The sequence below is a fragment of the Schistocerca americana genome, chromosome 10 (assembly GCF_021461395.2).
Source record: "Schistocerca americana isolate TAMUIC-IGC-003095 chromosome 10, iqSchAmer2.1, whole genome shotgun sequence".
Taxonomy (NCBI): domain Eukaryota; kingdom Metazoa; phylum Arthropoda; class Insecta; order Orthoptera; family Acrididae; genus Schistocerca; species Schistocerca americana.
The window spans coordinates 178213844-178235659 of record NC_060128.1 but is presented as its reverse complement, the minus strand read 5'-3'; the positions used below and the strand labels follow the sequence as shown (position 1 = coordinate 178235659).

Genomic DNA, 21816 nt, shown 5'->3' with positions numbered 1-21816 from the left:
CAGTACCTACTGCAGCCTACATCATTCTGAATCTGCTTAGTGTATTCATCTCTTGGTCTCCTTCTACGATTTTTACCCTCCACGCTGCCCTCCAATACTAAATTGGTCATCCCTTGATGCCTCAGAATATGTCCTACCAACCGATCACTTCTTCTAGTCAAGTTGTGCCACAAACTCCTCTTCTCCCCAATTCTGTTCAGTACCTCCTCATTAGTTATGTGATCTACCCATCTAATCTTCAGCATTCTTCTGTATCACCACATTTCGAATGCTTCTATTCTCTTCTTGTCCAAACTATTTATCGTCCATGTTTCACTTCCATACATGGCTATACTCCATACAAATACTTTCAGAAACGACTTCGTGACACTTAAACCAATACTCGATGTTAACAAATTTCTCTTCTTCAGAAAAGCTTTCCTTGCCATTGCCAGTCTACATTTTATATCCTCTCTACTTCGACCATCATCAGTTATTTTGCTCGACAAATAGCAAAACTCATTTACTACTTTAAGTGTCTCATTTCCTATTCTAATTCCCTCAGCATCACCCGACTTAATTCGACTACATTCCGTTATCCTCGTTTTGCTTTTGTTGATGTTCATCTTACATCCTCCTTTCAAGACACTGTCCATTCCGTTCAACTGCTCTTCCAAGTCCTTAGCTGTCTCTGACAGAATTACAATGTCATCGGCGAACCTCAACGTTTTTATTTCTTCTCCATGGATTTTAATACCTGCTCCGAATTTTTCTTTTGTTTCCTTTACTGCTTACTTAATATACAGATTGAATGACATCGGGGAGAGGCTACAACCCTGTCTCACTCCCTTCCCAACCACTGCTTCCCTTTCATGCCCCTCAGCTCTTATAACTGCCATCTGGTTTCCGTACAAATTGTAAATATCCTTTCTCTCCCTGTATTTTACCCCTGCCACCTTTAGAATTTGAAAGAGTATTCCAGTCAACCTTGTCAAAAGTTTTCTCTAAGTCTACAAATGCTAGAAACGCAGGTTTGCTTTTCCTTAATCTAGCTTCTAAGATAAGTCATAGGGTCAGTATCGCCTCACGTGTTCCAATATTTCTACGGAATTCGAACTGATCTTCCCCGAGGTTGGCTTCTACCAGTTTTTCCGTTCGTCTGAAAAGAATTCGCGTTAGTATTTTGCAGCTGTGACTTATTAAACCGATTGTTCGGTAATTTTCACATGTCAACAACCGCTTTCTTTGGGATTGGAATTATTATATTCTTCTTGAAGTCTGAGGGAATTTCGCCTGTCTCATACATCTTGCTCACCAGATGGTAGAGTTTTGTTAGGACTGGCTCTCCCAATGCCGTCAGTAGTCTTTCCCTTACTTGCTCTAAATTACATACCTCCGCGAATTATTTGTGAGTTGCTAGGGAAAACCAGACGATTTATGTCATTAGTGAGTGGGATGGCTGGTTTTCTTGATGTTTCGTCGGCGGATTCTCTCACATGGAAGAATCTAATTCCAAGTTTATAAAGCGTAGAAAATTGTTCGACTTTTTGTCGCAAATATGAAGTACTACTGGACGAGGAAAGAAGGGACTGTGTAGACTGTGGTGGTGTGAAGTGTAAGAACAGTTTCGATGGTGAAATACCGTTACAGTTTCTTTGCGGACAGTGCGGAAAACGAACGAGTATCAGGAAGAACACATGGTTCGATTCTTCCAAATTATCCATCCAGACCACCGTAATGGATTTCCACGTGACGACAACACCGACGACGAGTAACGTAAGTGATCTCCTTTGCAATTACAATTATTTTTGTAACGCTCTTCTTTTGTCGTTGCTGTAGTGACCAACGTAAACATACTCATAACGCCCGCCACCAGTGTCGCATGATCGATTTACGATCGCACGTTCGATAGGTATCGTTTAGACCCACTAACTTCGATAGGCAATCATTTTTGGAAATTACCGTATTATACACTCATCATCCAAAAACTTATGACCAATTGATTAACAGCTTGTCTGTCAGTCTTTGAAACAAAATACATTACCGATCCTGGGTATCAGGGATCCAAAACTTTTCTTTGTGGAGATCTGTGGCATTATATGTCTACGTAAAGGTAATGTAGCCGCGCGGTTAGGGGCGCCTTGTCACGGTTCGCGCGGCTGCCCCCGTCGGAGGTTCGAGTCCACGCTCGGGGGTGTGTGTGTGTGTGTGTGTGTGTGTGTGTGTGTGTGTGTGTGTGTGTGTGTGTGTGTGTGTGTGTGTGTGTGGCTAGTTTAAGTTTAGCTAGTTTAAGCTGAACCTAGTTTAAGCTGAACCTAGTTTATGTTAAAGTTAGTTTAAGTTAAATAGTGTGTAAGCGTAGGGACCGACGACCTCAGCAGTTTGACCCCATAAGGACTTACCACAAACTTCCAATATCCTACAGGTCATGTAATTCGCGTAAATGACTAGCCACTGATATGCGCACGCAGTGATAGCGCCCGGTGGCGACACAGATGCGTTTCAAAAGATTTACACTACCGGAATTTGGTCGCCGAGACATCAACGTCAGTTCACTATAATGCTCCTCAAATCACTGTACAACGGTTCTGGCTCCATGACACGGACAATTATATAGCTAAAAGATGAAATCGCCGTCGGCGGAGATATCAAGTATGAAAGGATGCAGGTGTTTCGCAGTGTCAGTATGCCTTAAATTACTGCCACAGGTCCTACGGAAGCGCACGAGAATGTCTCCCACAGCATAATTCAGCTCCCATCAGCCTGTGTTCGTGGCGCGCTGCACGTTTCAAGCCGTCGCTTACCTCGATGACGGCGTCCGCGCAGACCACCGTTGACCTAGGGAATGCAAAACTGTGATTCACTCGAAGAGCTGAAACCTTCCCATTGATCGACAGTCGAATCTACATCTACATCTACATGACTACTCTGCAATTCACATTTAAGTGCTTGGCAGAGGGTTCATCGAACCACAATCATACTGTCTCTCTACCATTCCACTCCCGAACAGCCCGCGGGAAAAACGAACACCTAAACCTTTCTGTTCGAGCTCTGATCTCTCATTTTATTTTGATGATCATTCCTACCTATGTAGGTTGGGCTCAACAAAATATTTTCGCATTCGGAAGAGAAAGTTGGTGACTGAAATTTCGTAAATAGATCTCGCCGCGACGAAAAACGTCTTTGCTTTAATGACTTCCATCCAAATTCGCTTATCTTATCTGCCACACTCTCTCCCCTTTTACCTGATAATACAAAACGAGCTGCCCTTTTTTGCACCCTTTCCATGTCCTCCGTCAATCCCACCTGGTAAGGATCCCACACCGCACAGCAATATTCTAACAGAGGACGAACGAGTGTAGTGTAAGCTGTCTCTTTAGTGGACTTGTTGCATCTTCTAAGTGTCCTGCCAATGAAACGCAACCTTTGGCTCGCCTTCCCCACAATATTATCTATGTGGTCTTTCTAACTGAAGTTGTTCGTAATTTTAACACCCATGTACTTAGTTGAATTGACAACCTTGAGAATTGTACTATTTATCGAGTAATCGAATTCCAACGGATTTCTTTTGGAACTCATGAGGGTCACCTCACACTTTTCGTTATTTAGCGTCAACTGCCACCTACCACACTATACAGAAATTTTTTCTAAATCGCTTTGCAACTGATATGGTCTTCGGATAATCTTACTAGACGGTAAATTACAGCATCATCTGCGAACAACCTAAGAGAACTGCTCAGATTGTCACCCAGGTCATTCATATAGATCAGGAACAGCAGAGGTCCCAGGACGCTTCCCTGGGGAACACCTGATATCACTTCAGTTTTACTCGAAGATTTGCCGTCTGTTACTACGAACTGCGACCTTCCTGGCAGGAAATCACGAATCCAGTCGCACAACTGAGACGATACCCCATAGGCCCGCAGCTTGATTAGAAGTCGCTTGTGAGGAACGGTGTCAAAAGCTTTCCGGAAATCTAGAAATACGGAATCAACTTGAGATCCCTTGTCGATAGCGGCCATTACTTCGTGCGAATAAAGAGCTAGCTGCGTTGCACAAGAACGATGTTTTCTGAAACCATGCTGATTATGTATCAATAGATCGTTCCCTTCGAGGTGATTCATAATGTTTGAATACAGTATCTGCTCCAAAACCCTACTGCAAACCGACGTCAATGATATAGGTCTGTAGTTCGATGGATTACTCCTACTACCCTTCTTAAACACTGGTGCGACCTGCGCAATTTTCCAATCTGTAGGTACAGATCTATCGGTGAGCGAGCGGTTGTATATGATTGCTAAGTAGGGAGCTATTGTATCAGCGTAATCTGAAAGGAACCTAATCGGTATACAATCTGGACCTGAAGACTTGCCCGTATCAAGCGATTTGTGTTGCTTCGCAACCCCTAAGGTATCTACTTCTAAGAAACTCATGCTAGCAGCTGTTCGTGTTTCAAATTCTGGAATATTCCATTCGTCTTCCCTGGTGAAGGAATTTCGGAAAACTGCGTTCAATAACTCCGCTTTAGCGGCACAGTCGTCGGTAACAGTACCATCGGCACTGCGCAGCGAAGGTATTGACTGCGTCTTGCCGCTTGTGTACTTTACATACGACCAGAATTTCTTCGGATTTTCTACCAAATTTCGAGACAATGTTTCGTTGTGGAACCTATTAAAGGCATCTCGCATTGAAGTCCGTGCCAAATTTTGCGCCTCTGTAAATTTTAGCCAATCTTCGGGATTTTGCGTTCTTCTGAACTTTGCATGCTTTTTCCGTTGCCTCTGCAACAGCGTTCGGACCTGTTTTGTGTACCATGGGGGATCAGTTCCATCTCTTACCAGTTTATGAGGTATGAATCTCTCAATGGCTGTTGCTACTACATCTTTGAATTTGAGCCACATCTCGTCTACATTTGCATAGTCAGTTCGGACGGAATGGAGATTGTCTCTTAGGAAGGCTTCTAGTGACACTTTATCCGCTTTTTTAAATAAAATTATTTTGCGTTTGTTTCTGATGGATTTGGAAGAAACGGTATTGAGCCTAGCTACAACGACCTTGTGATCACTAATCCCTGTATCAGTAATGATGCTCTTTATTAGCTCTGGATTGTTTGTGGCTAAGAGGTCAAGTGTGTTTTCGCAACCATTTACAATTCGCATGGGTTCGTGGACTAACTGCTCGAAATAATTTTCGGAGAAAGCATTTAGGACAATCTCGGAATATGTTTTCTGGCTACCACCGATTTTGAACAAGTATTTTTGCCAACATATCGAGGGAAGGTTGAAGTCCCCACAAACTATAACCTTATGAGTGGAGTATTTATTTGTTACGAGACTGAAATTTTCTCTGAACTGTTCAGCAACTATATAATCGGAGTCTGGGGGTCGGTAAAAGGAGCCAATTATTAACTTAGTTCGGCTGTTAAGTATAACCTCCACCCATACCAATTCGCACGGAGTATCTACTTCGACTTCACTACAAGATAAACCACTACTGACAGACACAAACACTCCACCACCAATTCTGCCTAATCTATCTTTCCTGAACACCGTCTGAGACTTCGTAAAAATTTCTGCAGTATTTCAGGAATTAGCCAGCTTTCTGTACCTATAACGATTTCAGCTTCTGTGCTTTCTATTAGCGCTTGAAGCTCAGGGACTTTCCCGGCACAACTACAACAATTTACAACTACAATTCCGACTGTTCCTTGATCCAAGCACGTCCTGTATTTGCCATGCACCCTTTGAGATTGCAGCCCACCCCGTACTTTCCCGAGGCCTTCTAACCTAAAAAACCGCTCAGTCCACGCCACACAGCCTCCGCTACCCGTGTAGCCGCCAGCTGAGTGTAGTGAACTCCTGACCTATTCAGCGGAACCCGAAACCCCACCACCCTATGGCGCAAGTCAAGGAATCTGCAGCCAACACGGTCGTAAAACCGTCTGAGCCTCTGATTCAGACCCTCCACCCGGCTCTGCACCAAAGGTCCGCAGTCGGTTCTGTGAACGATGCTGCAGATGGTGAGCTCTGCCTTCATCTCGTAAGCAAGACCGGCAGCCTTCACCAAGTCAGATATCCGCTGGAATCCAGAGATAATTTCCTCAGATCCAATGCGACACACGTCATTAGTGCCGACATGTGCCACTACCAGCGGCTGGCTGCACCCGATGGTCCCGTGAACACTGCAATCCTAATTGCCGATGTCCTTGTGTCAGCATGTGAACACGGTTTGGGGGATTAAAGGGACCAGACTGCCATGGTCATCGGTCCCTTTTTCCAAAGACAAAGAACACCCACACAGAATAAAAACAAGGAACAGAAGAGATCACAGACGATACAGAACAAGAGATACTGAGACAAAGACAAGACAAAACAAACTAAAACCACACAGAGTGTGACGGTGGTTGGCCGACCATAGACATAAAAAAGGAAAGGCCAACCACTTAGAAACACATTAAAAAATCAGTGTAAAACCAGAGGCCAAAGGCCAGAATCAACACAAAACAATAAAATAAAACAGAAACACTCAGAGTAAATGATAAAATCCCCCTGCCCGAATAAAACGTAAAACTAAGTCAGCCATAGTGGAGTCGTCTGTTAAAAGGGCAGGGAGCGTAGCAGGCAGCGCAAATGTCTGCCTGACCACAGCTAAAAGGGGGCAGGCCAGCAAAATGTGGGCCACTGTCAAAGCTGCCCCACAGCGACATAGAGGAGGGTCCTCCCGGCGCAGTAAATAACTGTGTGTCAGCCGGGAGTGGCCAATGCGGAGCCGGCAAAGAACTACCGAGTCCCTGCGAGTTGCTCGCAGGGATGACCGCCACACAGCCGTCGTCTCCTTGACAGCACGGAGTTTATTGCGCATTGGCAGTTCGCGCCATTCGTCGTCCCATAGCGCCAAGATTTTGCGGCGGAAGACTGCCCGCAAATCAGTCTCTGGGAGGCCAACGTCCAGAGATGGCTTACGGGTGGCCTCTTTCGCCAGGCGGTCAACATGTTCGTTACCCGGGATACCGACATGACCGGGGGCCCACACAAAGACCACAGAGCGGCCGCAACAGGCGAGAGTATGCAGAGACTCGTGGATAGCCATCACCAAACGAGAACGAGGGAAACACTGGTCGAGAGCTCGTAAACCGCTCAGGGAATCGCTACAGATAACGAAGGACTCACCTGAGCAGGAGCGGATGTACTCTAGGGCACGAGAGATGGCGACCAGTTCAGCAGTGTAAACGCTGCAGCCATCCGGTAAGGAACGTTGTTCGGAAAGGTCCCCTAGAGTGAGCGCATATCCGACACGACCAGCAACCATCGAACCGTCAGTGTAAACAACACCAGAGCCCTGATACGTGGCCAGGATGGAATAAAAGCGGCGGCGGAAGGCCTCTGGAGGGACTGAGTCCTTAGGGCCCTGTGCCAAGTCGAGCCGAAGGCTAGGGCGACGAACACACCATGGGGGTGTATGCAAAGTAGCCCGGAAAGGAGGTGGAACAGTGAAAGCCTGGAGCCCAGAGAGAAGCTCTTTGACGCGGACCGCTATTGTACAACCAGACCGGGGCCGACGTTCGGGCATACGGACGACCGACCGCGGGAACAGGAGACGATAGTTTGGATGCCCGGGCGAGCTTAGAACATGGGCAGCATAAGCGGCCAGCAAACGTTGGCGTCGGAACCGCAGTGGAGGTACACCTGCCTCCACTAGTACGCTGTCCACAGGGCTGGTGCGGAAAGCATCAGTGGCAAGGCGTATCCCGCTGTGGAGAATCGGGTCCAGCACCCGTAACGCAGATGGGGATGCTGAGCCATAAGCCAGGCTCCCATAATCCAGACGGGACTGGATTAACGCCTGGTAGAGCCGCAACAGTGTAGAGCGGTCGGCGCCCCAGCGGGTGTTGCTCAAGCATCTCAGAGCGTTTAGATGCCGCCAACACGTCTGTTTAAGCTGCCGGATATGAGGCAGCCAAGTCAACCGGGCATCGAAAACCACCCCCAAAAACCTGTGGGTCTCCACCACAGCAAGGAGTTCGTCGGCAAGATAAAGCCGCGGCTCAGGATGGACTGTTCGGCGCCGGCAGAAATGCATAACGCAGGTCTTGGCTGCCGAAAACTGAAACCCATGCGCTACAGCCCAAGACTGCGCCTTACGGATAGCGCCCTGTAGCTGACGTTCAACAGCTGCAATGCCAGTAGAGCTGTAATAAAGGCAGAAGTCGTCAGCATACAGGGAAGCGGAGACAGAGTTTCCCACGGCCGCAGCAAGCCCGTTAATGGCTATTAAAAACAGACAGACACTTAAAACGGAACCCTGTGACACACCGTTCTCCTGGACGTGGGAGGAACTATGCGAGGCCGCGACTTGCACGCGGAAGGTACGACACGACAGAAAATTGCGGATAAAAGTCGGCAGAGGACCCCGAAGACCCCATCCATGGAGCGTAGAAAGAATGTGATGACGCCACGTCGTATCGTACGCCTTCCGCATGTCGAAAAAGACAGCGACCAGGTGCTGACGGCGGGCAAAAGCAGTACGGATGGCCGACTCCAGGCTCACCAGATTGTCGGCGGCGGAGCGGCCTTTACGGAACCCACCCTGAGATGGAGCCAGAAGGCCCCGAGACTCCAGTACCCAATGCAAGCGTCGGCTCACCATCCGTTCAAGCAACTTGCAAAGAACGTTGGTGAGGCTAATGGGACGGTAGCTGTCCACCTCCAGAGGGTTCTTTCCAGGTTTCAAAACGGGGATGACAATGCCTTCCCGCCATTGCGACGGAAACTCCCCCTCGACCCAAAGACGGTTGTAAAGATCGAGAAGGCGCCGCTGGCAGTCCACGGAAAGGTGTTTCAGCATCTGACAGTGGATGCCATCTGGCCCAGGAGCGGTATCAGGGCAAGCAGCGAGGGCACTGCGAAATTCCCACTCACTAAATGGAGCATTGTAAGATTCTGTGTGGTTGGTGCGAAACGAAAGGCTCCGACGTTCCATCCGCTCTTTAATGGAGCGGAAGGCCTGGGGGTAATTCGCAGAAGCGGAACTCATAGCAAAATGCTCTGCTAAGCGATTTGCAATGACGTCGGAGTCGGTACAAACTGCTCCATTCAGTGAGAGCGCAGGGACGCTGACAGGTGGCCGATAGCCGTAGACGCGTCGAATCCTGGCCCAGACCTGCGATGGAGTGACATGGAGGCCAATGGTGGACACATACCGCTCCCAGCACTCCTTCTTGCCTTGGTGGATAAGGAGGCGGGCCCGCGCACGCAGCCGTTTGAAGGCGATAAGGTGGTCGAGGGAGGGATGTCGCTTGTGACGCTGGAGCGCCCGCCGGCGGTCTTTAATCGCTTCAGCGATCTCAGGCGACCACCAAGGCACAGCCTTCCGCCGAGGGGACCCACAGGAATGGGGAATGGCAGATTCGGCGGCAGTAACGATGCCAGTGGTGACCGATTGAACCACCGCATCAATGTCAGCGGTAGAGAGAGGCTCAAAAGCGGCAGTGGAGGAGAACAAGTCCCAGTCAGCCTTATTCATAGCCCATCTGCTAGGGCGCCCAGAAGAGTGGCGCTGTGGTAGTGACAAAATGATCGGAAAATGGTCACTACCACACAGGTCGTCATGCACACTCCATTGGACAGACGGTAAGAGGCTAGGGCTACAGATGGAAAGGTCAATGGCGGAGTAGGTGCCATGCGCCACACTGAAGTGTGTGAAGGCGCCATCATTTAACAGCGAGAGATTGAGCTGCGACAACAAATGTTCAACGATGGCGCCTCGACCTGTGGCCACTGACCCACCCCACAGAGGGCTATGGGCGTTGAAGTCGCCCAATAGCAAGAAAGGCGGCGGCAATTGGGCGACCAGTGCAGCCAGGACATGCTGCGAGACATCACCATCCGGTGGAATGTAAAGACTGCAGACGGTAATAGCCTGTGGCGTCCATACGCGTACAGCGACAGCCTCTAAAGGCGTCTGGAGAAGGACAGACTCGCTGTGCAGAGTGTGAAGGACATATATGCAGACGCCACCAGACACCCTTTCATAAGCTGCTCGGTTCTTGTAATAACCCCGATAGCCACGGAGGGCGGGGGTTCGCATCGCTGGAAACCAAGTTTCCTGGAGAGCAATGCAGAAGAAAGGGCGAAGGCTGATAAGTTGGCGGAGCTCAGCTAAATGGTGGAAGAAACCGCTGCAGTTCCACTGGAGGATGGTACTGGCCATTGCTGGAAAAAGGCGTGACGGGACGGGGAAGGCAAATTACGCCGCCGGGTCACCTGCTGCCTCCAAGTGTGCACCTGCGCCAGTGCTTTCCATGGCGTCGGAGGGACTGGCGAGATCGAGGTCCTCAGCGGACGCCAGGATCTCCACCTCGTCCTCAGACGCAGAGTTTGAAGGTTGCGGTGGGACAGGTGCCACCGCAATGTCAGGTTGCTTGGGAGCCTGTTTCTTCAACGGCTTCGCACGCTGTGCCTTGGGAGGGTCTGGCTGGGAGGGCCCCACTGGGTCAGTCTCGGGGACGGACGACGACCGTGAAGCCCGATGACCAGCGACCGGTTGTTGTTTCAAAACTTTGCGTGGGTCCGCTTTGACACTGGGCAAAGCCTGGGAAGGGAGGGCCCCAAGGGACCCCTTCCTGGCTGGAGTGGCCGAAGAAGCCCTACGCTTCTCCGGCTGGGAAGGGGGGACGAATGTCCCCGATGGTTGGGGTGGTGTTGCTCCTGGAGTAGATGGAGCAACAGTGGGCGAAGTGCCCCCAACAACCAAGGGGGCCGGTGCATTGAGACATAGCTGAGAGGCAGCAGTACGTGATGACACGGGAGAGGATCGGACTGCTTGTGCAGCAGCGGCATAGGTGGATGTCATGGGCACGGGATGTAGCCGCTCATATTTCCGCCTTGCCTCGGTGTAGGTCAGGCGGTCCAGGGTCTTATATTCCATTATCTTCCTTTCCTTCTGGAAGATGCGACAGTCCGGTGAGCAGGGGGAATGGTGTTCGCCACAGTTAACACAAATGGGAGGCGGAGCACATGGAGTATCAGGATGCGAAGGACGTCCGCAATCCCGACACGTGATGCTGGAAGTACAGCGAGATGACATGTGCCCGAACTTCCAGCATTTAAAACACCGCATCGGAGGAGGGATATATGGTTTCACATCACAACGGTAAACCATCACCTTAACCTTTTCGGGTAAGACATCACCCTCAAAGGCCAAGATGAAGGCACCGGTGGCTACCTGATTATCCCTCGGACCCCGATGGACGCGCCGGACGAAGTGAACACCTCGTCGTTCGAGGTTGGCGCGTAATTCATCGTCGGACTGCAGAAGAAGATCCCTGTGGAATATAATACCCTGGACCATGTTGAGACTCTTATGCTGCGTGATGCTAACGGAAACATCCCCCAACTTGTCACAATTGAGCAACCTCCGTGACTGGGCAGAGGATGCCGTTTTGATGAGCACAGAACCAGAGCGCATCTTGGACAGGCCCTCCACCTCCCCGAACTTGTCCTCTAAATGCTCCACAAAAAACTGGGGCTTGGTCGACATGAAAGATTCTCCATCAACCCGCGTACACACGAGGTACCGGGGTGAATATTCTCCACTGCCTTCTTTAGCAAGTCGTTCCTCCCATGGAGTAGCTAGGGATGGAAACGATCTCTGATCCAATTTCTTCACGTTGAGGTTAGACCTCGATCGCTTAGAGACTGCTGGTGGAGGCCCACCAGCGATAGATGATGTACCACGCTTCATTGCGGGTCATCCGCCCTGATGCCACCCACTCCGACCAAGGGCCCTCCCCACGGGCGCCACCCAGCCACAGCAAAGGCCACCTGGCAGGATGGCCATTGCCGGGAGTCCTGAAGCCCCAGAGAGATGGGCATCTACTCCTTGGCATACGTGGGGAGTGAACGGCGCAGGCATCAGTAGAGCGATCCCTGTGTTGTCAGGGGGCTACAACCAAGAGGGTACATGGCGACCCCACCACAACGGACTGGCTACCGTGCTGGATCTTAGGTGCAAAAATGGCCAAGGTCGTCGTCACAGTTAAAAGAAACACTGCAGAGTGCAGCGTGGTAATCGCCCAGGAGATCGAAAACGAGCGGGACACCATGGCAACGACGAGAAAGACGGCTATAGGTCTAATTGCACGAAGGATACAGTGCACCATGTAAGGTGCCCTTCCCCAATTGGCTCGCTCTTCGGAATAATTTAGATAGATGGAGGTCAAACCCGAGAGGGGACCATCACAGAAGGCCGAAACGTTTGAGACTCCTTTTAGTCGCCTCTTACGACAGGCAGGAATACCGCGGGCCTATTCTAACCCCCGAACCCGCAGGGGGGAGCATGTGAACACGCAAGCGTGGCCTGCTGCGGAGCTCCATGTTCGACAATATACGACGAACGGTGTGCTCCAAAACACTTGTGCTCTTCGGCAGAGATGCCACAGATCACCATCTATTCCTACTTTACAGATCAGACAAGCCTCCAAACCCCACATTCTTTGAAGAGCCGTGGACGTCCAACCACTTAGCGCCTAGTGGTAGTTTCTCTGTCCTCCTAACTCTTTCTGTAGAGGCCCGTGACAGTAGCACGTGGGCATTCGACCAGCTTCGCCGTTTCTGAGATACTCGTTCACAGGCTGTGCGTTATAACAACTTGCCCTTTGTCACAGTCGCTTATGTCAGTGGATTTCCTCATTTGCAGCCCTTGTCTTCGCTAGGGTGACCCCCATCTGTGTCTGCCCTGATTGCACGCTTTTGTTACCGCATGAAGTGCCCGCAACGCCACCAGGCGGCATCCAACTTCGCGATGGGCAGTGGTCGTAATGTTTTGGCTTACCAGCGTATATCACATGTGACGTTCCGTTTTACATCTCTTTCATACTCGATGACACCTCAGAAGTGCATGCAGTGCCCAACAAAGCGGTCCCGCGTTCGATTTTCCCCGCTGCCACTGTCTCCATTAAACTGGCATCTACTTGGGTTCAGCAGGTTAAGTTTAATTAACAGTGATGTGGTCGGCGGGGGCTGAGTGTGTGTTTCCGCTGTGTGCCGGCAGTGATGGACGCGAAGAGCGGCTCGCCGCCCCCGGCGGTGGGCGGCAGCGGCAGCGTCGCCCCCGTGGCTGTCCAGACCCAAGGCCTGGAGCTGGAACTGCAGCTGGAGAAGTCGGCCAGCGCGGAGGACCTCAGCGAGTACACCGACGCCGACGAGTCCGTCTCCTCGGCGCCTACGGAGTTCCTCGCAGAGGTGAGCCACGACAACCACATCTCTATAACTGCACGACTATTGCGTGTGTTTTGTTGTTACTTGTGTATAACCTTCCCCCAGCAAATTTTAACACTGTGTAGACGGCACCTGCCTCGTTGGTACTGAAACTGCAGTCGATATGGGGTCACAGTTGAATCCTAATGCGTTGGAAAAGATCGGAATGTTCTGCAAGCTGTGCAGACCTGCCACCTTTACCCCCGAGTACACAGCCGGAAAGCAATTAGTACACCTCGAAAGACGACGTCCATTTTGATCCAATGGGGGATAGCAGATGTACTGGTAACACACACATCAAAAAAAGTTTTGCATCACCTCGGATCCCACAGTTTCTGAACCTGTACGGAAAATTGGGATACATATCAACATAAACATCATTTCTGCCACTTTTATTGCTCATGTAAAACACACATCGCATGTTGTACCACCATGAAGCGAGACCTTCAAGGTGGTCCAGATTGCTGTACACACCGGTACATCTAATACCCAGTAGCACGTCCTCTTCCATTGATGCATGCCGGTATTCGTCGTGGCATACTATCCACAAATTCGTCAAGGCACTGTTGGTCCAGATTGTCCCACCACTCCTCAACGGCGATTCGGCGTAGATCCCTCAGAGTGGTTGGTGGGTCATGTCGTTCGTAAACAGCCCTTTTCAATCTATCCTAGGCGTGTTCATCAGGGTTCATGGGAGAAGAACATTCTGGCCACTAGTCGAGCGATGTAGTTATCCTGAAGGAAGTCATACAGAAGATGTGCACGATCGAGGCGGGAATTGTCGTCCATGAAGAGGAATGCCTCGCCAATATGCTGCCGATATGGTTGCACTATCGGTCAGAGGATGGTATTCACGTATCGTACAGCCATTACGGCGCCTCCCATGAGCACCAGCGGCGTATGTCGGCCCCATATAATGCCACCTCAAAACAGCAGGGAACCTCCACCTTTCTGCACTCGCTGGACAGTGTGTAGGGCGCAAATCCTGACCGGGTTGCCTCCAAACACGTCTCTGACGATTCTGTGGTTGAAGGTATATGCGACACTCATCGGTGAAGAGAAGATGATGCCAATCCTGAGCGGTCCATTCGGCATGTTGTTGGGCCCATCTGTACCGCGCTGCATGGTGTCGTGCTTGAGAAGATGGACCTCACCATGGACGTCGGGAGTGAAGTTGCGCATCATGCAGCCTATTGCGCGCAGTTTGAGTCGTAATACGACATCCTGTGGCTGCACGAAAAGCATTATTCAACATGGTGGCGTTGCTGTCAGGGTTTCTCAGAGCCATAATCCGTAGGTAGCGGTCATCCACTGCAGCAGTCGCCCTTGGGCGGCCTGAGCGAGGCATGTCATCGACAGTTCCTGTCTCTCTGTATCTCCTCCATATCCGAACAACATCGCTTTGGTTCACTCCAAGACGCGCCGTTCAAAGTCTACGTGCGCTGTACACCGCCCATTCTTTAGTGCAGCGGGTCCAAGAAAAATGTCGCTCGGACAGTCTTGGTGGAGCCAGTGTGATGTCTCTGTGGGTCCCTGGTCATCTCGGCCTGTCGGGTCACGAGGCTGCTGACGCTCCTACCTCAGCCCGTGAGTACCCGTATTCCCTGCGATGATCTCTGTTTTGCCGTCTGTCAGGAGGTGATGTCCCTTTGGCATCGCCATTGGTCCTCCCTTCACGGGAATAAGCTCCCCCTTATTAAGCCTCTCCCAGCGGCTTGGAGGACCTCCTCTCGACCCTCCCGCAGTGAGGAGGTCATTTGCACTAGGTACGTACTGGACAGTGCCTTTTAAGCATCGTCATTTGATAAGTGGCGCTCCCCCACCACTTTGTACACAATCCGCCCAAGTTTTCAGTTTACGTCACTTCCTAACGGAATTTCCATTTTTAACCGTTTGCGTTCCCGCTTGGGTTTGTCGTCTGAATTTTCGGCAGTTTTAGCAAATGACGCGAGGGCTGTCGATCGCGTTTTACTTTTTACATTTGGACCTCCGTTTCTGTATGGTGTCTTTTTTAGCCCTTATTCCACGTGCCTGTACCGACCGAGGTGGCGCAGTGGTTAGGACTCTGGACTCGCATTCGGGAGGACGACGGTTCAAATGCGCGTGCGGCCATCCTGATTTAGATATTCTGTGATTTCCCTAAAATCGCTTAGGGCAAATGCCGGGATGGTTCCCTTGAAAGGGCACGGCCGATTTCCTTCCCCATCCTTCTGTAATCCCAACTTGTGCTCCGTCACTAAGGACCTCGTTGTCGGACATTAAACACTAATCTCATCTTCCTCCTCATCCACATCCCTGTTTTTAGCTGTCGCTTGGGACTGACGTATAGTCGTTTTTTTTCAACTCCTCTGTGTCTTCGTGTTTTGACTTTGCCGCATATGATCCCTCTAGTACCTCCCGCCGCGGAAGTCGAACACGCGCCAGAACAAATGGGCGTGGCCAGCCCATAGAGGGCTCCGCGTCCGCGGCGGCTCTTCCGCGCAGCGGCTCTCGCGCAGCTAGGGCGCCACCGCTACGCCACGTGCAGACAGCGGCCAATAGCCGCTCCCTCCGGTTTCGTATATAGGGACACGCTCTGCCCTAGTCCAGGCAGTCTGGTACTCGCTCTGGATTGCGTCTCTATCTCGGCGGTACTGCGTTCTGGTCGTTGCTCGTTGTTGACATTTGCCTGGCTCTGGTTCCGAGGGAATTTACGTTTGGTGTTTGGTGTTCTGGTTTCCACAAGCCTCCGTTGTTTATCTCTTCCTTGTTGTGTCGCTCATAGTCGGTCGTTGTCAGTTGTCGTTGGTCTGTCGTCCGACTCGTCCTTGTTTTTACGCGGTGGTGCGTGCTCCACCGCCGGCGGCTTCCCAGCCTGGCAGCTCTGATCCGCAGCCCAAGGCGTTCCGCGGTTGGTTTTGGTTACTACAACCCCTGTTGTTTTTTGCGCCCTAAAGCAAAATAAAAACAAACACGCGAAAGGCAGCTCGAAATGTGCACCGCGCCATGGACGCATTTTGGTGGGGGCAGTATTATGCTGCACTCGCATGGGATCTGCGGTAGTAATCGAAGAACGCTGACAGCTGCGAAGCACCTGCACCCCTTCACGCTTCATGCCTTCTCCAGCGGAGGTGTCACTTTTCAGTAGTATAACTGTTCGTGTCTCGAAGCCAGAACCGTGCTACAGTGATTTGAGGAGCATTATAGTGAACTCACGTTCTTGTCTCATCCACCTAATTCGCCTGATGTAAATCCTATGGAACCGATTTGGGTCGCTACCAGGCGCAACCACTGCGTACACAAATCAGAGAGGCCCATTATTTACACGGATTACAAAATGGTTCAAATGGTACTAAGCACTAACGGACTTAACATGTTGAGGTCATCAGTCCCCTAGACTTAAAACTACTTAAACCTAACTAACCTAAGAACATCATACACATCCATTCTCGAGGCAGGATTCGAACCTGCGACCGTTGCAGCAGCGCGGTTCCGGACTGAAGCGCCCATAACCGCTCGGCCACAGCGGCTGGCCACGAGGATTACACGACGTGTGCATAGACATCTAATGCTGCATACCTCCACAAACGTACCAACAAAGTGTCTGATAGATGATGCGCAGAATCGGTGACGTATTACATTCCAAAGATGGATCAACAAGTTATTAAGCAGGTGGTCATAATGTTTTGGCAGCACCAAGCAAAACCTATAGTTCCTCAAAAGTTGCAGCGGAGCTTTCAGTAGTCACAGGATCAATGGTCGGAATGTTTTACTGATCTGGCCTTCTAACTTTGGCCAACAAGGTTTTGCTATGCTCGTACTCCGAACAGCAAAAGCTTGGCAAACTGTTGCTATTGTACTTTTCGAGAACGTGTAGCTCTACTCTTCATATTATATTCCGTTGGTGAAAATGTAAGGTGGAGTGGTCTCCTGACCTTCATTTCTTACATATTCCGTCCTCACAATCGTATTCTCCTCATCAAGACGCTTCATTCGAACCCGAACTCTATAAGGTAGAGTCAAATTTGTATGAATTCATGTAAGCGATATGCAAATCTAATAAGTAAATCGCAAGTGCACACCTAGGTTCAAAAAGCTGAGGCTGGCGTGCACAACATGACGGCCACAAGAATTTTCATTCTAAAGAGGCAACCAGCCCACTGAAAGGCCCGTCCCTTCAGAGGGGTGAGTCAAGCACACCTACTTCGGCCAGAGCGACCGCCCAGAGAGAGAATAGCTTTTGCCAGAGCGAAGGGTTAGCGACCCCCGTGTTAGACTTAAAAGCAAATTCCGCTACACTGTGTGGGAGCGCCCAGAAGACGCATTTTTTGATGGAGCCACTGCGTAGTTACGGATTTCTCACAGGGGGACAGTATACGCCTAATGGAGATGCTACATATTTCCGCATTGGTCAACTTAAACGAAATGTCAGTCTCCCATTCAAAAGAGCAACGCTGATTGGCGGAACGTTTCTGACGCGAAGAGCCAGAGGAGTGAGGGAAGAGAGCGAATGATATATCCTTGTAATTTTTCAAGAAAAAGGGGCCATTCCGTTGTCGCTCTTGGCGTGGCAACACGTAACGAGAGCGAGTGCGCTCGTACGTGTACACAAAGACCGAGGAACAAAGTCTCTCCTTAGTACTTCACTGGGAGAGCACCTCTGTCGTTAGCAAATCGGAGTGACACTCTATATTGAGTCGCTCGCGATTAAGCATTGTCCACTGTGTAGGCCGCCACACTTATTGTGCGGTGTGAACACGGGCAGAGTACTACTTAAACGCCTGTGAGCGAATATTGAGTGGCATCACGGTGAATTGGTTTTCTGACCGGTGTACCACGACAACAGTTACACTAGGGGCGGATAGGAGTCCTTGACTTCATCAAGGCGTAGGTAGAGTTTGATTGGCAAAGGTCATCCAGATAGAAGGAGATGGTTATGTTATTTGTCAGCAGCGAGCGACACAGGCAGCAGTCAAATGGCTCAAATGGCTCTGAGCACTATGGGACTTAACTACTGAGGTCATCAGTCCCCCGAACTTAGAACTATTTAAACCTAACTAACCTAAGGACATCACACACATCCATGCCCGAGGCAGGATTCGAACCTGTGACCGTAGCGATCTCGCGGTTCCAGACTGTAGCGCCTAGAACCGCACGGCCACTCCGGCCGGCCATTGTGGTTAAATTCTTTATACGTAACAGTCAAAATGTCCTCTTGATTCTGTCTGTTCGTTATCAATTACAAGAAACTACATGTTTTCTAATTGGAAAAATAACAATTAGCATATTCACTCAATATTTTCACATAAAATATAAAATACCGATGCGGAACGCAGGAAGTCCGCGTCTGCCTTTCATGGAATATGAACAGTAAAAGGTGAGGCGCCCAATGCCTCATTTGTCTTGAAACAACAGAATTCTTTTTTATATCATTTATCGATACATGTACCTAGAGATTTACAGGCACCGCGCAAGAACGGCAAAGACAAAGAATGATAGATTCTGTCGCTGCTATGCGATGGTTTATTTATTTTACTTTATAATTGTTCGATAACTTTAGGCCACCAGGCGTGTACTATTGAGCGCATGTTAATGTTGGCAGGTTGAAATTACTAATGTTACACTGCGAACTAAGGACAATAGATTCCACATTTGTAGATTTCCGTGAATCATCTGCCACTGTGCCCCATTGCAGGCTGTTAAAGGTGGTACGAGCGTATGGAATAGGTTCAGAGGTATGTGAGCGTCTCGAAGGCTTCTCAGGTAAGTTAACCCAGTATGTTGTCGTTGGTGGCGAGTGATCATCTGAGCCAAGGGTATCGTCAGGTGTGTTCCATGGAAGTGTGTCAGGACCGCTGTTGATATCTATACACGTAAATGATTTGGTGGACAGGGTGGGCAGGAATCTGCGGCTGTTTGCTCAGAGATTGTAGGAGGATGCGAGATCACTTAGACAACAATTGTAACAGGTATGAAGAATGGCAGATAGCTTTAAAAGTAGGAAAATGTAAGTTAATGCGGATGAGTAGGAAAAACAAACCCGTAATGTTCGGATACAGCAGCAGTAGTAGTGTCGTGCTTGACACAGTCACGTCGTTTAAATATCTGGGGCTAACGTTGCGAAGTGATGTGTAATGGACCGAGCATGTGAAGACTGTAGCAGGAAAGGCGAATGGTCGACTTCGGTTTATTGGGAGAATTTTAAGAAAGAATGGTTTACCTGTAAAGGAGACCGCATACAGGACACTGGTGCAATCTATTCTTGAGTATTGCTCGGGCGTTTGAGATCCGTACCAGGTTGGATTAAAGGAAGACATAGAAGTAGTTCAAAGGAGAGGCTGCTAGATCTGTTACTGGTAATTTCAAACAAGACGCAAGTTTTAGGGAGATCCTTCAGGAACTCAAATGGGAATCCCTAGAGGGAGGAAGACTACTGAGAAAACTTAGAGAACTGGCATTTGAAACTGACTTCCTCGGTCCCTCCAACGTACACTCATGCTCATAAATTAATGATAACACTGGCACATGGTGAAACAATGCTCTGGTGGGCGATTTGCGGGTTTAAATCACCTCGGGGCATGACCAAGCGGTGCATTTGACCTGCGGTCGTCGCACGGTGCCGCTGGCAGCAGTCCACATACGCAGAGGTGTGTTGGTGCATGTTGGAGTACGGTGCAGCGAGTAAGTGTGCAGACGTTTTCAGACGTGCTGATGGTGACTGTGTTGAAAATGGTTCAAAGAACACACATTGATGACGGTATGAGGAGTAGACTACTAGGGCGACTGGAGGCTGGTCAAACACGGGTGGCCGTAGCACGGGCCCTCCGTGAGCCACAAAGTGTGATCTCAAGATTATGGCAACGTTTCCAGCAGACAGGAAATGTGCCCATGCGCTGCTGTACAGGACGTTCACAGTATACGACACCACAAGAACACCGATATCTCACCATCAGTGGCCGCAGACGGCCACGGAATACTGCAGGTAGCCTTGCTCGGGACCTTACCGAAGCCACTGGAACAGTTGTCTCCAGACGAGTGAACACACATGGTTTGAAACTTCCTGGCAGATTAAAACTGTGTGCCCGACCGAGACTCGAACTCGGGACCTTTGCCTTTCGCGGGCAAGTGCTCTACCATCTGAGCTACCGAAGCACGACTCACGCCCGGTCCTCACAGCTTTACTTCTGCCAGTATCTCCTCTCCTACCTCAGATGGTAGAGCACTTGCCCGCGAAAGGCAAAGGTCCCGAGTTCGAGTCTCGGTCGGGCACACAGTTTTAATCTGCCAGGAAGTTTCATATCAGCGCACACTCCGCTGCAGAGTGAAAATCTCATTCTGGACACTTGGTTTATTCGCCCGGAGACCTGCAAGGTCCATTCCACTCACCCCTGGTCACAGGAGAGCCCGTAAAGTCTGGTGTCAAGAACACAATACATGGTCATTGGAACAGTGGTCCCAGGTTACGTTGACGGACCAGTCCAGGTATAGTCTGAACAGTAATTCTCGCTGGGTTTTCATCTGGCGTGAACCAGGAGCAGATACCAACCCCTTAATGTCCTTGAAGGAGACCTGTATGGAGGTCGTGGTTTGATGGTGTGGGGTGGGATTATGATTGGTGCACGTACACCACGGCATGTCTTTGACAGAGGAACTGTAACGGGTCAGGTGTATCGGGACGTCATTTTGCACCAGTATGTTCGGCCTTTTCAGGAGCGCACTGGGTCCCACCTTCCTCCTGGGGGATGATAACGCACGGCCCCACCGAGCTGCCATTGTGGAGTAGTATCTTTAAACAGAGGAGATCAGGCGAATGGAGTGGCCTGCCTGTCCTCCAGACCTAAACCCCATCGAGCACGTCTGGGATGCTCTCGGTCGACGTATCGCTGCTCGTCTTCAAACCCCTACGACACTTCAGGAGCTCAGACAGGCACTGGTGCAAGAATGGGAGGCTATACCCCAGCAGCTGCTCGACCACTTGATCCAGAGTATGCCAACCCGTTGTGCGGCCTGTGTACATGTGCATGGTGATCATATCCCATACTGATGTCGGGGTACATTCGCAGGAAACGGTGGCATTTTGCAGCACATGTGTTTCGAGACGGTTTTCTCAACTTATCGGCAATACCGTGGACTTACAGATCTGTGTCGTGTGTACTCCCTATGTGGCTATGCTACTAGGGCCAGTTTTGTGTAGTGCCACGTTGTGTGGAACCGCATTCTGCAATTATGCTTAATTTATGAGCTTGAGTGTACATTGCGCATAAGGACCATGAAGATAAGATGCGGGAAATTAGGGCTCGTACAGAAGCATTTAGACAGTCGTTTTTCTCTCGTTCTGTTTGCGAGTGGAATAGGAAAGGAAATGACTAGTAGTGGTACGGGCTGCCCTCGCGACATAAGCAGGATTGCGGAGTTGAGTTGCAGATGTAGATGTAGATCTATCCAATACTCTCGTTGCAGTCTGACTGAGAACTGCTGCCCCTGCCCGTGTCTTTGTACTGGCTGCAGTAGATCTCGTAGTGGGGCACACGTAACAGAGCCGCGGTGTTTGACGCCAGAAAGGGCTCCCCCTCTAGCAGCTAGTTACGGCAATGATAGACGC

At 50.1% G+C, this 21816-nt stretch overlaps 1 protein-coding gene across 1 annotated transcript in view; it reads left to right on the top strand.

Moving 5' to 3' along the window:
* The window catches only part of LOC124552361 (suppressor protein SRP40), a 305872-nt gene that overhangs the window by 94434 nt on the left and 189622 nt on the right, over positions 1 to 21816 (top strand). The window contains exon 2 of the mRNA XM_047126627.1: positions 13030 to 13220. Within this exon, the coding sequence (XP_046982583.1) occupies positions 13032 to 13220 (189 nt within the window). The 5' untranslated portion in view covers positions 13030 to 13031. The remainder of the gene's footprint in view (positions 1 to 13029; positions 13221 to 21816) is intronic.